Genomic DNA, 17754 nt, shown 5'->3' on the forward strand with positions numbered 1-17754 from the left:
TGTGCTCCCAGATGGTTAACAAATTTGAAGGCAGACCTTGCTGGAAAGGCCATTGGACGCAGAGGTGGTGAAGGGGACATAAAAGGATCTCCCTTTCTGCAGATATGGCAGCGGTGAAGTCATGGGTCAAGTGGTATGTGAGGTTTCAAGTCTTTTAAAGGTAAAGATATTCGGATTGTAGTAGGGATTTTTAGATTGGAAGTTAGCAAGTTGGTTTGAACGTTTTCTTCTCCCATTTGCTGGTCATTGATTAGGATATGCGACTACTTGGAAGCTCCTTCTGGGAAAGTCTGCCTTCAAATTTGTTAACCATTTGCTAAGATATCAGCCACCATTGACTGACTAGTTCCGAATTATGTATTCTGAGGTTAGAATAGGTTTATTCTCCCTTAGTAATTTTTGCTGATTTTTTAGCTCGTATCCATTTTTAGATAGAACTCTATCTCCGTATCTTTCAATGTCCTTCAGATAGGGTCATGACCTCCACAGATAGGACACGTTTCACAGTTCAGCTGGGGATACAGGGAGGCATTTTAGGGTTCAATGCATTTGCAAGAAAATCACATTTTGTTTTTAGATGTTTAAATTTGTTTTGATTAGTGAATATTGATTTTCTAACATTGTCTTTCACCTATAGCAGGGGTGCTCAACCGCTGGCCACGTGTGGCCCGCCATGTCTTGCTCTGAGATGGTGGGTCAGTAAGCCCAGATCGCAGGTTCCCGACCATCTCCGAGCATTAGCGCAAAGAATGGAGCCAGCGCTAGAGGAACCAGAGCTGATGCTTCCTGTATAGCGCCGACTCCTTCACAGCGGAGTGATACCAAATGTACTCTGCCTGTGACAGGAAGCATTGGCTCTGCTCTCTACTGCATATGCATGCTTCTGTCACAATTATGCTCGGGGGTGGCGGGTCAGGACACAGGAACCCGCGATCTGGGACAGCAGCCACCAGTATCAGTACCAGTACCCACCATCCGTACCAGTCAGCAGTATAAACCAGTACAAGCCAGAAGTACCCGCCAGCAGTACCAGTACCCAACATCCGTACCAGTCAGCAGTATAAACCAGCAGTACCTGCCAGCAGTACCAGTACCCACCATCCGTACCAGTCATCAGTACCAGCCAGCAGTATAAACCAGCAGTACCAGTACCTGCCAGCAGTACCAGTACCCGCCATCCGTACCAGTACCTGCCAGCAGTACCAGTTTACGCTCATTGTGACCGGTTACCAAGTCGATAAAGTGGCCCTCGCTCCTCAAAAGATTGGGCACCCCTGACCTATAGTGACCATATTATGCAGTGCTTATTGGAAGTCTCCTGAGGAAGCCATTGCATGGCAAAACTTGTAGAGCAAGAAGCTACTGCTGGTTACTCATATTATGGTTATTGTATGATGATACTGCGATTTTTTTTAGACATTTTGTATTAATATATTTTTGTATATTGGACTATTACATTTTCTTAGACACCCTAAAAATCCCATTTCCCTTCTGCTAATATATGTATTCATAGGGATGTGATGCCCCTTTGATTATCCAACCTCTAGCAATTTACAATGGTGTCATAACTGGATTACATGTGCCGCACCGTGGCAGTTGCAGATCAAACAGAAGCAGCTTCCTTGGCTGTAAAAGGACAGGAGGGCTTAATTGTGTTTTAAAGCTGTCAGCAGATTAGCCCCTTCAAAAGGCAGCAGAACCTAAAGATAGAGAGCAACTGAGCAGGGTGATGCAGTGTATTACTGGATTTTAAACTAGGGACTTCTCTTTAATGTTTTACATAGCTATACTGGCAAAAGGGGCCAGCCGAAGGGATCTAGCAGGACTTAATTTTCAGACTAAAGTTCCACTTTAAGAAGGTGACAGGACAAACCAGAGGCACTTTCTGGATTCAAGTTTCTTTTGTAAGCAACCAGCTTCAGGCCCCAAGCAGAAGCCTACATCGCCTTGCCATTAAAAAAAAAAACTCCCAAGACCTTCACTTCTGAAAGTAAATGCTTCTCACAGTGAAAGGGCTCACTAACACATGGACGCAGGAGGTCTACTTAATGGACCCTTGTGCCTGCCAGGCCTCAGAAATGCAGACAACTGGGTCTGCAGGGACCACAAATGTAAGCTTTTCTGCTTTCCTCCACCACGCTTTATGCACTCAAGGGTATCTTTGGGTCCACCAAGAGTGTTTTTCTTTATGGCCCTTTTCCAGTACGGGAGCTATGATCCTTTTGGACAAGAGGAGAGGTCTCACAACTTTTATGGGAACTGTGATTGGAATAAAAGTTGAGACCTCCTTTGCCAGAACAGGAGCGATGATCCCTTTAGACAACTTTTATCAAAGTTTTGGTGAGGACGATGGGTATTGCCACTGTGGGATACCTGGGTGACATGCTGCTCAGGGAGCAATCAGTGTGGTTCCCTATGCCCAGTCTCACTCCAGAGCGCTGCAGCTCTATATCCTGTTGCTATGGGACAGATGGGAGGAGAAGTCCTTGAATCTACCAATGTACTTCTATTCTCAAGAGCAGGGGTGACTTTGGACTGGTGAATATCCACACAGATACTGGAAAATGCTCTGAGGAATATGTGGGTCTTTTTGACAGATGCCAGCCTGTCAAGCTGGGGCCATGATCTGAAGAGCCTCTTAGTATAGAAAACACTGTTGTCAAAGGAGTGGAAGGGTTTGGCCGATTTCAGCTGGCTCTCCTACATTGGACTGTGCCTTCAAGGGCTTCCAGGAAAGTGGAAAGATAGCACTGGACCTGTAGGCTTACCTTACTGGTGTTATCTTAAAGCAGGGGTAGGCAACCTGGGGCCATCCAGCTGTTGCAGAACTACTAGTCCCATCATGCCTCTGGGAGTAATTGTAACAGCCAGCCTTGCGATGCCTCATGGGAAATGTAGTTCCACAACAGCTGGAAGGGCCCCAGGTTGCCTACCCAGGTCTTAAAGTATTCATGTTGATGTAAATGATCTGGTTCCCAAGCAGCTGGCTTCTACACCCCTAGAGGATCACCAGTCTCCTTTACTTGTAGTGTAATGTAACAAAATTGAATTTGAAGTGTCACACCACTGCCAAGTCTAGGTTCACATCTGTGTGGGTGATTACTGCTGTGGGAAGTAAGCCACAACCACCTGCACAGGAAAAAAAATAAACACACACATATACACGAGCTGTGTTGCAGGTGCCAATAATGCTAATGGCACACACAGGAAATCGCTCCTGCACTAGGAACTGTACTGCAGGGACAAGTTGTGTGCCAAAGGAGGCACAGCAGCCCTTTCAAATGAATGGGTAGGTGTGCCCATGCAAACGGTGTCTGGCAGAGCTGCACAGATGTGAACCTAGCCTAAATGGGCCAGATAAAATCGTATTCTGATATAAAAAAAAATTAAGGGTAAAATCCAAAAATGTAGCCAACACGTTTTGAGGGTCCAAGAGCGCCCCCTTCGTAAGGGCTTGATTGACAATTACCAAACCGAAAGTGAACTGGACAATGGTATTTTTCCAGGGTAGATTACAAGCACAGGCCTTGGCAGCAGCTTGTTTGGCTGCTGTACCGCTTTTTCAATCAACTTTTGTTTAAGAGCCTATCTGAAAATGGTCATCCAAAAAAAAATGCAGGCATTGTGTGGGTAGCATTTGGACAAAATCAGCCCCCTATTATATGCCATCTGTGTTAAGCTTTGTACAGGTTTTTTTTTTTTTTTCGTTCAACCCAGTGGGCTGAAGAAAAAAAAAAAAAACTGAGGAACTCGCTGTATCAACTATGCAAAGTTAGAACACAAAGGCTCAGTAGGAAGTTTGTTGTACTGCCCTGCCCCCCCCCAGAACAGAGCACCCTGATCCTCCTCTTCTGGGGTCCCTCAACGATGCTCTGGGCTCCAAGATGTGACCAGTTATTATAGTATGATCTGATAGCAGAAGAAAGGGTTAAAAATTTCTATAAGTATTATTTATCCAGAGATAGAAATGATCCATGATTTGACATTTTCAACCCTATGACAGACAGTACATATTGGATAACTTAGCGTTTTATTTTCCATCACAGGCAGATTACAGAAGGATGTCGGCACACATATACAAAGTCAAATTGCCAAGCATGGTTAAATCTTACATTGAAGTACAGAAATTGGAGCAGCATTATACAGAGAGTTATGTACAGAGACACAATGCTTAAAGCTAAATTCCAGAAATTCAGCTTTAAATGCACACATGGGAGAGAATTTAAGAATATCATGGCTTCTGCTTAATAAAACATCCTATGCCATATATTTCCATCTCTTTTACTTTGATTGGACCGAGCCTCTTGCTGAAGACCGACTGCGATTTTGCCTTCGTTGCACTGGAGACTCTACGTTCCACTGTCTGGGTTGTGGTGCACTTAAAAAAAAAAAAAAACACCCATTAGAGATGTTCTGCAACATTTTCTTATCCCGGTTGGGGCTACAGTGGTGACATCACGCCCGCTAGGGTGTTGATCATGTTTTTCTGACTTACAAAAGATAAGGTATAAAATCGCATGCAAGTAGTTTTAAGTTTATTAAATGCTGGATTTACAAACCACTACACTATGAGAACCTCCTTTGCCCTTCTTTTATACTGAGTTTGGTATGTGGATTGCCTTGGCCATCTTGGTTGTTTTTCACCAGAGCCCTGGATTACATCATCCATCCCATCTCAGTGGGATATCTCCTAAAAGCGCAGTCAGACCTCCATCCTTGAGGTCTTACCTGCTGGTAAGTGGCCTGTCAGTGGGGCGTGTGCATCCGTGTGTAGAGTACAATAGACAAAGTAAAAAAACAATCAGCACCCCGGCAGGCATGATGATGTCACCACTGTAGCTCACTTATACCGATTCATTGGAATCTGGAGACATGAATTTGCGCAAGGACTTGCACTGAGCACTTTCTATGAGGGATTTCCTTTGGACTTTTTTCACTCTGTTTGCACATTATTTAATCTGTTTCCAACACCAATTGGCTTGCTATTATATTTGATGAAATTCTGATTTTTTTTATCTCTATAATCAAAAAGGAATACTTAACTCTTAAACTTCCAACTAAACTGAATACACACAGGACTTCTGTCTGCAAATTTTCCTGATGCTTCGCGCCCCCCCCCCATTTCTGCCTACTTAAGAATGAGGGGCCCTGCTCCTGCAGCCACCTGGATTGTTACCGTCACATATTTCAAGAGGCAATGCGATACCATTCACAGAGCAGGGCTGCTTGAACCAAGAAGAGGACGCTAAGGAGGACCAAGATGGGGGCACGGAACATAGGCTACAACACCTGAAATGAGGATTGCAGCAGGATTGGGGACTGTCAGTCACTGGCTCTCTGCTCTGCCCCTACTGTGCTAACCTGGAGAGGGGCTGGCTCGGGTTCTCAACGGCTCTGTGAGAGGCTGAGCCAGCTGCCAGTCCAGGCATCTGGGTGGATCCCGACCATATGGTCAGGATCTTTTCAGAGCCTGGCCTCTGACATCAGCAGGCTTCAGCCCGTTGTCTGCTGAGCCCGGGTCACAGGAGTGGAGAATGAACTGCACTCCTGTGATCCATAGAAGTGCGGCTATACTTTTCCTTTAAGAACTGAGCGATTTCTGTAGCATGGATTTCTGTTTTTCAGCTTACTGAAGAAAGAACACTTACGGCTTGTCTGGTGACATCATATACAGGATGTCTTTCTCTTGCCCATGAGAAGCATTCAAGGATTTGTTGGAGGACAAGCTTTGGTTCGCGCTTATATAACTGACGCCAGCTTCAAATGTGACATTATGAATTGTTCCTGCAACGAAAAAAAAAAAAATTGGAGCATATGGCCAGAGAAGTGATAGTACATATATAAAATCAAGAGCACATTAACTGCTAACCAAATAGATGAGTTTGTAGGTAAAATTGCAGCCACAAGGAACAAACCCTCCAGGTCCGCTCACATGGACCACACCTGCATGTCTGGACTGGGAGGATAACGGCACCCCAGGTATAGAGCAGATCTTGAGAAACAGTAGCGACCATATGAAAAAAAAAATCTATATCTTATAATCCGATATCTCTGGAAATCACAGGTATTATTATTCACCTGAATTGGGCCAGACTGAGCTATAGACCATAGCTGTACTCCAAAAGCTGTATAGACATTAATTATATCTGAATGTAGTGTGCAACATTTGAAACATACAAGACATGTTGAATGGCATATGATACCATTGGAATATGGAATCTTCCAATCTGATTAACCACTAGACATCTGCGCTATGGCCGAATGACGGCCACAGCGCGGACCTGCATTCCCGGGAGGCCGTCATAGGACGGCCTCCCCTGTGCACGCTCCCTGCACGCGCCGGGCGCACTGTGATCACCGAGTCACTGAGACTCGGCTGATCATCGATCCGAGTAAGGGGCCGGTCCCGGTCCCTTACCATGTGATCAGCTGTCAGCCAATGACAGCTGATCACATGATGTAAAAAAAAGATCGGTAATCGGCTTTTTTTTTTTACTCGCGCTGACAGCGCGAGTAGAGAAAAATGCAGATCACCGGCTCAGGTGTCAGGGACATCGATCCCGAAGTTGAAGCACAACATCTGCCTCATCAGTGCCACCTAGAAGTGCCAACTAACAGTGCCCACAGTGCCACCTAACAGTGCCCACAAGTGCCACCTATCAATGCCCACCTGTATTGCCAATCAATGCCACCTGCCAGTGCTGCCCATCACTGCCACCCATCAGTGCCCATCACTGCCGCCCATCAGTGCCCATCACTGCCGCCTATCAGTGCCCATCACTGCCGCCTATCAGTGCCCATCACTGCCGCCTATCAGCGTACATCAATGCCGCCTATCAGCGTACATCAATGAAGGAGAAAAATTACCCGTTTAAAAATTTTTTATAACAAAATATAAAAAAATAAAAATGTTTTTTTTAAAATTCAGTTTTTTAATTTTTAACAAAAAGTAAAAACCGCAGAGGTGACCAAATACCACCAAAAGAAAGCTCTATTTGTGGGGAAAAAATGATAAAAATTTCATTTGGGTACAATGTTGTATGACCGCGCAATTGTCATTCAAAGTGCGTCAGCGCTGAAAGCTGAAAATTGGTCTGGATAGGAGGGGGGTTTAAGTGCCCTGTAAGCAAGTGGTTAAAGAAAAAACATTGCTTTTCCTCCACAATATTAGGATTAAACTTTGAGAGGAATACTGAAAGTCATACATCTGGGAATTTACAGCTGGAATTTCTAAATCCAATAAGATCCTCCCAAAAAAAAAAAAAAAAAAGAAAAAAAGGCATACTTACCTTCTCTGTGTAATGGTTTTGCATAGAGCAGCCCCGATCCTCTTCTCAGGTCACCTGCCGGTGATCCTGGCCCCTCCCCCCCTGCCAAGTGCCCTCATATAGCAAGAGGCTTCCTATAGGTGCACTAGTGTTTGCTTGCTCCCAAGCTGGATGTGTATTCATTGACTCAGAGTGCGACTCGGTTTCACCCCTTCTCTCTTCACTGGCTGTGATTGACAGCTACAAGAGCCAATGGCTGCCGCCTTTGTCCAATGAGGAGAGAGACACTGCTTTTGCACATAGCACTGGATCAAGATCGGGTTTAGGTAAGTTTAAGGGGGAGCTGCATGCAGCAGCTTTTTTTTTTACCTTTAGGCCCCTTTCACACATTGTCTGTTTTCACGGACTCCGCTTGCTCAGCAGGGATCGATCAGTTGAGCCGGCGGATGACAGGTCCGTCTCTGCACACTGTGCTCAAAGGAGTGCAATTTGTTTTGCACTCCTGTGACCCGTTTTCAGCAGAGATCGGGCTGAAGACCGCTCTCTGCCGACATTACAAGAATCAGTCCAGGCACCGCATCAGCACGACAAAGTCTAGATCCACCAGGTGCCTGGACTGACACCCTTCTCAGCAAGCCGCTGGGAGCCTGAGACAGCCACTCCCCGCCCCTCCACAGTTCAGCTCTCCAGTGAGCGTACGGGGGGCAGAGCAGAGAGCTGATGATGATTGACAATCAGCAGCTCTCTGCTTGGGGAGCTGTGAGAACTGAGCCATCGGCGGTGTTCAAATCGCTCGGTTTTCAGTTCAGAGACGGCGGGGACAGATGCAGCATCAGACCGATTGCTGCATCCACCTAGGTATGTATAAAAAAAAAAAAAAAAAAAACACACAACAAAACACACAAACATACTTCTCTTTTAAAACACTTTGATAGCAAGATCCAAACAACCACCCGCTAGCTAAATCCTGATCTAAACTCAGTACTTACTGTCAGGTGTGCTGATCGCTCTACCCTCCAGGATCACACTGGATTGCTGGTCTGATGTGCGGAAGGAAACTGAATAGGGAATAATTTTAACAGTATTAAAAAGACAGGACAAAAAAAAAAAAAGTATAACGCACACAGGAAGGTGACTGTAGCATTGTGATTAGTATTGTCATCTTATCAAATGAAGCCTTCTAAGACAGCAGAAGCAGGATCAGCAAGTATTTAGGACACCTTACTAAGTTAAAACGGAATATCCTGGACTTCTATATTTACTAGGTAAAAGAAAAGGGAAACCATTTATACATCTTGAATATTTTGGATGACACGCACTTTAATGATCACATACCCAGCTTACGGTTTGCACTGACTGAGGAGGATGAAGAAGGCTGAGCTCCTATACTCTTGCTCCTCGGCTTTGCACACCCTTCTGCTAGTTTTTTGGCAGAGTTAAGGATCGCCTGAGTGCTCAGGGACATCTGCCTGTGGGACGACAAAACGTTTTAGCACCAACTAACCTTCATCAGTCATGACAATTAAAATGAACCATCCTCTTTACCTGGGACGGGATATCTGTCCGGCCATAATGGCGATTCGGGGTGATCCTAAAGGTGTAGTAGGTGATCCTCTACCTTGGGCCTCTTGTATGACAGCGAGAGGAGACCGGCGAACATTTGGTGTTTTGGGAGATCCGACAGGAGCAGAAACCTAAAAAAAACAAAAGCAAAGTGATAAAACCTGAGATTTTCCAGAACAGATGAATAAGCGCAATTAGAAAACAGGGCTAAAGTCGGGTGTGTTTTTTTAGCTTTATTTCGTGTTCGGCAATCTTCACTGAAACAGGACTTGGACCATTTTCACTTTATACAATGCGTCTTGTCAAAAATAAAAAGTGTATTTTCCAAAATAAAAGGAAAGCAAAAAAAACCCCACCAAACAGGCCTACGCAAAATGCATCTGCCATTTTGAACCACCAATACTTGTTTTACAAGGATTAATATGATACCTTTAGCTCCCTTTTAGAGTTCTTGATTATTTTATGTACATGCTTTATAGGGAAGAGTGGGTGGCTCCCAGATACGCCTTTTCTGCATTTATTTGATGTCCTACCAATACTGCTCTCACCGATAGGAATGCACATTAATAGGGTACCTTGAGAGCCTTTACATACACCGAGAAAACATTGCTCTTTGCAGAGGCTGCAAAAACGACTTTAAATCTCTGCAATAGACACTATTCTTTAAAAATACCTGCCTGGAAGTTCATGTTACCTTTTCAAGAAAGCAGTTTGTGTGCTTACCTTTGGGCTGCCGATGATCATACCATTGGCCACAGAATTGGCCAGCTCATTCTGATTCTCCCAATCCAGCTGCTCCTCATACCTCTTCATGTCATATTCAATCTCTGCAGCCAACTGCTTGTCAATGGCAAAGAAATCCTTAATCTCGTCACGGTAGTCCTGCATCATTTCCTGCAAAGGGAACACAAACCCTGGATATAAAATCTGTACCTCCACACAACCTCCATCTGTCGGTCTTCTGCCCAGCCACTTACCCGTAGGCAGTTCATGAGGTCCCTCACAGCGGGAATGCGCTGCTGCTCTAGAAGCCCCTTCAGAGAAGAGATAATGGGGATGATGTTTTCTATGAAGTTCCTCTTCTGAACCTGTGGAAGGCCAAAATTGGAAGGCAATCATTCCAGAGAGTCTCCAAAGGCATGTATGGTGTTTTGCAGTGGTCTCCAAACTGTGGTACCCCAAACCTTGGTGTACTTTTCCTCACACTGATACAAGACACTATTCCGCCCACTGACGCCAACGATGGGGCACCCTTCCCCCCACTGACACCAACAGGGCACTATTCCACCCCCTAACAACAAAGATGCATGGGTTACTCCCACTGGCCACAGTCCCTAAAGTCTGAAGACAGTAAACTGGTCCTTTGTTAGAAAGTTTGGAGACCCCTGGTGTATTGGATCAAGGCAAATCAGACGTGTTAGGAGTTAAAGTGGATGTAAACTTTTTTTTTTTTTTTTTTTTTATATATAAATAAACAAACATGTCTATATTTACCTGCTCTGGCCTTGAACCTCCTCTCTGTCCAGTGCTTCCATGGGAAGCCGCCTCCCATGGGGGTACTTTTATATGCTCACCCCCGAACCCGGCTGCTGCATCGATTGACACAGACAGCTAAATACCTTATTTGACAACTCCGATGTGCGGTCACGTGACTGCCTGGCTGAGATCAGAGGGGAATCTCAGCACCTCTCACTGTAGTGCTTAGATAAGGGAAAAAGAGTGGCGGTCATGTGAACGTGCATCGGCAGGGTCTGAAAAAAAAAGGGTATTTAGCTGCAGAATTAAAAATAAATAAAAAAGAAGAAAAAAAACAAACAAAAAACAAACAGACACTGTAGTATAGCTCGTTATAGCAGGGGGGCTGGCAGTAATTGTAAGCACTGAGTTTACAACCACTACAATTATAATTTGGAAGTAACATCAATAGACTGCTACTTCTCAGGGGCAGGTTTATCAGTTAAGCACTGGAGCAATTCAGAGTCTGAGGGCGATTGCTCAGAAGCCTCTAAATCCATGAGTGAATCTGACATACAATCTTCAGCAAAGGGAATGGAAGCTTGCTTGTGGCTTCTGCGATCTGTCAGCAAACAACTAGCCGATTTGGGCCATGAAGAACAAACGACCCAGCCACATAGAGCTAAAGAGGGCAGACCTGACTCCAAGGGTAGAGGGCAACATGACTCCAGGCTTCAGAAGTCAGCACTATTAGTAGACATGCGGAAAACAACCAGGTAGTTGTTAGTAGAAAGTGAGCTGGGTGTGCAAAGTGCCTCCCAAGCACATGTCTAGAATCAAACATGTTGTGACCTTGTGGTCAAACAAGGCTCAAGGTAAGAGACAAGACCTCAGGTAATCACGAAGCCCGAACAGCTGGTATCAGGCAAAGAGATCAGAACTCCACATGCCTATCTGCAAGAAATAGCAGTAGAGAGATGCTCCCTCAATACTGTATGGTAGGAAATGAGCATGCACATGTGACATTTCACTCAGTGGATGACGTCAATTTTCATCAAACAGCAATAATCCCTTCTGCAGCAAAAACGATGAGTGAGGGTGCCCAGCAACCTATGCAAATTAGGTAGCTCCCGATGCTTGGTCCAACTGGCTCACTAAGTCTTCAGAGACAGGACAAGCACTGAGGCATTGCCAGCAGCTCTAGACCTGGAAATTGGTTTGCATCCAATTTACTAGAACAGAGTCTGCTAGCAAAAAATAGGCTAATCCTGCAGAGCTGGAAAAAAACCCAAACCCAAGCATATTCCTCCATCCACGCAAGTGAGTTAGATGGAGCAATCTTCTCCCCTGCCTGGACATTGTATTCTGATAGCGAGACCCAGCGCTGTCGGAAAACCCTGAACAGCAGCTGCTGATAGGCTACAGTTTGCCAACTTGTTCATTGGACAGAAGTTGATCTAACAATCAACTTCTGTCAAACAGGGACAACCACACACTGATTGAAATTCAGCCGGTCCCTGCTGAACTGGCCAAATTTTGATACATTTATGGACACCTTAAAGACGCCAGCAATTTAGGACTAAGAATTCCTCTGTCCTTTAAATGGAAAGAAAATTTCTGGTGAAAAAAATAAAAAATTCCTTTTAAAAGAAGAATGCCTCTAAACTCAAAATTTGTTTTGGCTACATATCAATCCTTTTATAATTGCATATTTGTTTTGTAACATAAACCTTACCTGAGAGATTAGCTTTTTCTGTGCGACCTGCATCACAGCATTTGCCATGGCCATCTCGTCATCATCTCCAACATCTTCTCCAGGTTTAGACCGCATCGCTGACAACTTTATTTCCTTGCAGCTCATGATCTCAAAGAGGTCTGATAGTAAATCATTCGCTTCCATGTCAATCGGTAAAACACCATCTACAAAACAAGCTATTTAAAAAAAAAAAAAAAAAAAAAAAGTGTTTGTTGAGGCACAACCTCTTTTAAGGCTTGTAAATACCCATTTAGAGTGAACTTCAGGCTTCTGCAGGAGGAGCCGAGATCACCCTCTGACGTCAGCCAGGGAGGTCACGTGGCCATTCAACCCACTCCTGCAGAAGCCCTGTCTTGGAGATGTAAAGCGGTCACGAGTCACGTGACTGGCCTGAAGATGGGTATTTACAAGCCTCGTTTTAAGACATACAGGGGCTGGCAGTGACCATTTAAAAGTTCTGGATTCTGGGTGTGGAGACAGACACAACACAGAGCTTACAGGCAGGGAGGAGGGGCAAGGAGGAGAGCTTAGAGCAGGCTGCAGAGACGTACTCTGACCACGGTGGTCAGGGCTCAGGAGCCCTGATTATCGTTGTCAGTACAGAGAGGGGGATACAAGAAGTGGCAGGTTCAGGCGGGTTTTTTTTTTTTTTTTACAGTTTAGAGGGGGGAAGATTATACAGCACAAGCACTGTGCTGTTTAATCTGCTATAAGGGACCAGGATATTTTTTTTGGTTAACAAACACTGTAAGTGACACCTAGAATAGTAGATGCCAAGATCACACTCTACATTGCTCTCAACACACCGAGACATCACAAGTAAGTTCCAACCTTGCTGTAAGCCCCATCTATAGCTGCAAAGGGTCATAATGTTGCTTAATACATAGGGCCCTCAGTTTCCCGACTGCTAGATAGTGCAGCCTAACCAATTCTGATGTAGACCTACCCAAAACATTCTGGCTGATCTTGGTGGTCAGGCTGAATCTTTGCTCGTCAGTAAAGTGCTCGAGCAAAAACTTGTAGATCTTCATCCTTTTGTCTTTGTTCTCATTTCCCTTGAGTGAAAACAGTTTCCGTTCCCTGCGACAACACAACAGGATTTAGAAGAACTAGGAAAGAAAGTGAGATGTTTTGTGGAATGTATAGGCAAGGTTCACTTACCTCTCTGTCTGTGAAAACTTGTTGTACTTCTCGTGTTTTTCATAACAATTAAAATGGAAAATACACTCAATGAAATGCTGTGAGAACATGACAGGATTTCTCTTCAGCAGAAGATGGACCAGACAGAACTCCCCGAATCTGCATTGATAAACATAACTGGAGTAAGGCTCAAAGAAATGAAAACCACAAAACATTTACAAGGTGTGATAATACATCCTACCACCTTGGACACCAAGCTAAAACTCTTTCAGGCTCGGTTTACACTGGAACCGGCTGCAGATCGCACAGGAATGCTGCGCGTCCCCGTTCTAGGGCCGAATCTCTGCCTGAATTCGGCCCTGAAACTGAGCCAAAGACGTATAGCGTTTTTGTGCAGTGCGCTTCGCGGCCCCCCCAGAGATATGAGAGCCGGTCACATTCTCCTGCTATGCGAATTGGATGCGGGGAAACCCACATCCAGTTGGCATAGGTGTGAACCCAGCCTAAAAGGCTTTATAAACAGTTTTCTGCTTTGTTTCTATCCTCCCAAGGGTGATACAACTGATCTGCCATGTCTCCCAAAAGGACATTTAGGCCCCTTTCACACTGGGGCAGTAGGGGGCGTTGGCGGTAAAACAGCGCTATTTTTAGCGCTGTTTTACCGCTGTATTCGGCCGCTAGCGGTGCGGTTTTAACCCCCCGCTGGCGGCCCGAAAAGCTGAGTTAGACTTACCGGTAACTCCTTTTCTGAGAGTCTTCCAGGACAGCCCATGAGACCTTGGGCTCCTCCTACCAGGACAGGAAACACGTCACCCCCACCAGATAAAAGGGCGGTCCTCCAGGCCCATGTCAGTATTCTCAAGAACCGTAGGACCCTGCAAAACATATGCATAATACACATAACTTCAGACAATACCGGGTGGGAATCCGGCTGTCCTGGAAGACTCTCAGAAAAGGAGTTACCGGTAAGTCTAACTCAGCTTTTCTCCAAGCGTCTTCCAGGACAGCCCATGAGACGATGAGCCAGAACTTACCAGTCTAGGGAGGGACAACTGCCTGAAGGACCTTACGACCAAACGCCTGCTCCTGAGCTGATAGGAGATCCAGGCGATAATGTTTAATGAAGGTCGAGTAACTGGACCAAGTGGCAGCCCTGCAAATTTGTTCCGGTGAGGCACCAGCCCTCTCAGCCCAAGACGTAGACAAGGCTCTAGTTGAGTGCGCAGTAACAAAAGGTGTAGGGACCTCCCTAATTTTGTAAGCTTCCAAGATGGCTTGCTTTATCCATCTAGCCAATGTGGCTTTAGATGCACTATTCCCCTTGTGAACTTCAGAAAAGAGGACAAACAAGGTATCAGTTTTCCTAAAGGTCTTCGTGACCTCAAGATAGACCAAGAGAATCCTTCTTACATCTAGAAAACTAAATTTTCTTTCTAAGTCGCCCTGTGGCGAACTACAAAAGGTTGGCAATACAATGTTTTGAGATCGGTGGAATGTACTTGCCACCTTGGGCAAAAAACCTGGATCGGTTCGTAACACAACTCGATCCTCAAAAATCGTGAGGAAGGGCTCCCTAACTGATAGGGCCTGCAACTCACTTACCCTACGAGCTGAGGTAACAGCTATAAGGAACACAGTTTTTAATGTAAGTAATTTAACTGACATACTTTCCAGAGGTTCAAACGGAAATTCTACCAGAGTTTGAAATACTAGGGACAGATCCCACGTTGGACAACTTCTCACTACTACTGGTCTGGCCCTAGAGATAGATTTGAAAAATCTGGCTATAGTGGGATTTTCCAGGAGAGAAAACTGGAGGAACACACTAATAGCTGCCGCCTGTACCTTTAAGGTATTAACAGAAAGACCTTTGTCGACACCCTCTTGGAAAAATTCCAAAATAGACGGAATATCATGAGTTAATCTATCATTTTCAGATAACCATGAGTTAAACCTTTTCCAAACTTTGGAATATATGGCTCTAGTAACTGGCTTCCTGCAATTAACGAGAGTCCTGACTACTTTGTCAGAGAACCCTTGGGCGCTCAGTATCTTTTCTTCAGATACCAGGCCGTCAAGTTTAAGGAAAGCACCTGAGGGTGTGATACTGGACCCTGCAATAATAGGTCTTCCCTTTTCGGAAGACTCCACGGAGGCTCTGAAACCAGAGACTGTAGCAGGGAAAACCATGGCCTCTTGGGCCAAAACGGGGCAATTAGAATCAGATCTGTCTCTTCCAGCCGAAACTTCCGGAGGACTTCTGGAATCAGCCTGATTGGCGGAAAGGCATAACATAGGCCTGGAGGCCACGGGTTCGCAAGAGCATCGATCCCCAAGGCTTGGTCTGCCGGGTTCATGGAAAAGAATATCTCCGTCTTGCGGTTGTTTCGGTTTGCGAACAAATCCGCTACCGGATAACCCCATCTCTTGGTGAGGTCTGCAAAGACTTCGGGATGAAGGGACCAGTTGTCTCGGTCTATCCTGTGACGGCTGAGATAATCTGCCAGGCAATTGTTTTTCCCCTTCAGGTGTACAGCAGAAATGGAGGCTAGATTCCCCTCTGCCCATGAAAGGATCTCCTGGGCAATGGACTGAAGCCTCCAGCTTCTCGTGCCTCCCTGCTTGTTGATATACGCGACTGTCGCTATATTGTCTGACAGGATTTGGAGGTTGTGACCCCTGATCTCCATCTGAAAAGACTGGAGGGCTCTCTGGACTGCAAGCAGCTCTCTTTGATTGGATGAGGCCCTTGCCTCCTCTGGGGACCACTCTCCTTGTGCTACTGCATTGCTGAGGTGGGCCCCCCATCCCCAGGAACTCGCATCCGTGGTAATCCTTCGGGAAATGGGAAAGGACCATGGGAGACCTCCTGCTAGGTGCTGACCAGCTCTCCACCACCACAGGCTTCTTTTTATCCTGTCGGGAAGCCAGATCCTTGACTCCAGGGACCTTACGTCCCCGTCCCAGTTTCTTAAAAGAAACCTTTGTAACGGACGCTGACGGAGTCTCGCCCATGGTACTGCGGGAAAACATGAGGTCATAAGACCCACTGCCCTCGACACTTGTCTCAGAGAGACCGACTGGTTGGTCTGCAATGTTGACATAGTCTGGAACACTTTGGTAATCTTCTCCTGAGGAAGAAAAACTCTTTGGTTCACGGAGCAAAAATCGTAACCCAGATAAGTTACTTTCTGGGTCGGAATCAAGAACGATTTTTCTTTGTTTATTAGCCAGCCTAGGGACTGTAAGAAGTCCTGTACAGCCTGGAGATCTTCCAACAGCCTTTGGTATGATTTTGCCACTATCAGGAGGTCGTCTAAGTAAGGGATAACCGTTATTGCCTTTAATCTTAGAGGAGCCAGCACTTCCCCCAACACCTTCGTAAAGATGCGTGGGGCTGAGGAAAGACCGAAGGGGAGGGCCTGAAATTGAAAATGTCGGGTCCCCATACCCGTCTTCACTGCCAATCTCAAAAACTTTTGGAAGGCTGGATGGATAGGGATGTGAAGATAAGCATCCCTTAAGTCCAACGTGGCCATAAAGCAGTTTGGGTATAGTAGGTTTTTGATTGTAAAAACCGTCTCCATACGGAAATGCTTGTATCTGATGGACTTGTTTAAGGTCCGGAGATTCAGGATAAGTCGAAACTTTCCTGCTGACTTTCTGACCACAAATACATGGGGATAGAATCCCTTGCCCCGCTCCGATCGAGGAACAGGAATCAGGACTTTTTGATCTAATAAGTCTCCGATCTGGAGACCCAGAGCCCTTGCTTTCTCCCGATCTTGTGGAGGAAATGTGACCAACAAACGTTCTGGTGGTTGGTGAACAAACTCCAGCCTGTACCCGTTGGTCACTAGGTCCAGGACGAAGAGGCTCAGAGTGACTGCTGCCCACTGTGGGATGAAGGCCCTCAATCTCCCTCCCACCGGGGAACACAAGTCACTGCGGCTTGGCGGGCTGTTGAGGAGGGTTAAATAGCACTCCCCCTTTGCCTCTGCCTTTGTGCCCAGTCCAATGCTTTTTCGGCCTGCTGTCCTTTTCTCTAGGACTCTGTTGCCTGTTTTGGCCACTAAAAAATTTTCTGGCTGTCTGAACTCTCTTTTTCTCTGGAAACGCCTTTTTCTTATCAGCCGTGCGTTTCAGTGCCTCCTGTAGACCTGGGCCAAATAAATGATCGCCAGTTAAAGGAAGGCCACAAAGGCGCAACTTGGAGGCCGAGTCCCCTGACCAGGTCTTAAGCCAAAGGCTTCTCCTGGCCGAGTTCACTAGAGCCGAAGTCCTGGCTGACATTCTTATCGACTCAGCGGAAGAATCTGCCAAAAAACCCACTGCCTGAAATAGGAGAGGAAAAGACTTTAAAATTTGCTCTCTGGAGGTACCTGCTGACAGATGTGACTGAATCTGAGTCAACCAAACCTCCAGATTTCTGGCCACACAAGTGGAAGCCAAAGCTGGTTTCAGGTTTCCAACTGCTGAGTCCCAGGCTCTGTGGAGAAGGATATCCCCCCTCTTGTCCATCGGATCCTTAAGCGTACCCATATCATCAAACGCCAGGTCCGAGTTTTTTGA

At 45.7% G+C, this 17754-nt stretch overlaps 1 protein-coding gene across 1 annotated transcript in view; it reads right to left on the reverse strand.

The window, feature by feature from the left end:
• Positions 1-4011: 4011 nt before the first annotated feature.
• Positions 4012-17754, reverse strand: part of NCAPD3 (non-SMC condensin II complex subunit D3) — a 63473-nt gene continuing 49730 nt past the window's right edge. Inside the window, exons 26-35 of the mRNA XM_073603483.1 lie at positions 13204-13341; positions 12989-13122; positions 12022-12218; positions 9809-9919; positions 9555-9725; positions 8814-8962; positions 8604-8737; positions 8258-8326; positions 5649-5784; positions 4012-4378 (exon numbers count right to left, since the gene is read on the reverse strand). Of these exons, the coding sequence (XP_073459584.1) occupies positions 4282-4378; positions 5649-5784; positions 8258-8326; positions 8604-8737; positions 8814-8962; positions 9555-9725; positions 9809-9919; positions 12022-12218; positions 12989-13122; positions 13204-13341 (1336 nt within the window). The 3' untranslated portion in view covers positions 4012-4281. The remainder of the gene's footprint in view (positions 4379-5648; positions 5785-8257; positions 8327-8603; positions 8738-8813; positions 8963-9554; positions 9726-9808; positions 9920-12021; positions 12219-12988; positions 13123-13203; positions 13342-17754) is intronic.

The sequence above is a fragment of the Aquarana catesbeiana genome, linkage group LG10, assembly GCF_042186555.1.
Source record: "Aquarana catesbeiana isolate 2022-GZ linkage group LG10, ASM4218655v1, whole genome shotgun sequence".
Taxonomy (NCBI): domain Eukaryota; kingdom Metazoa; phylum Chordata; class Amphibia; order Anura; family Ranidae; genus Aquarana; species Aquarana catesbeiana.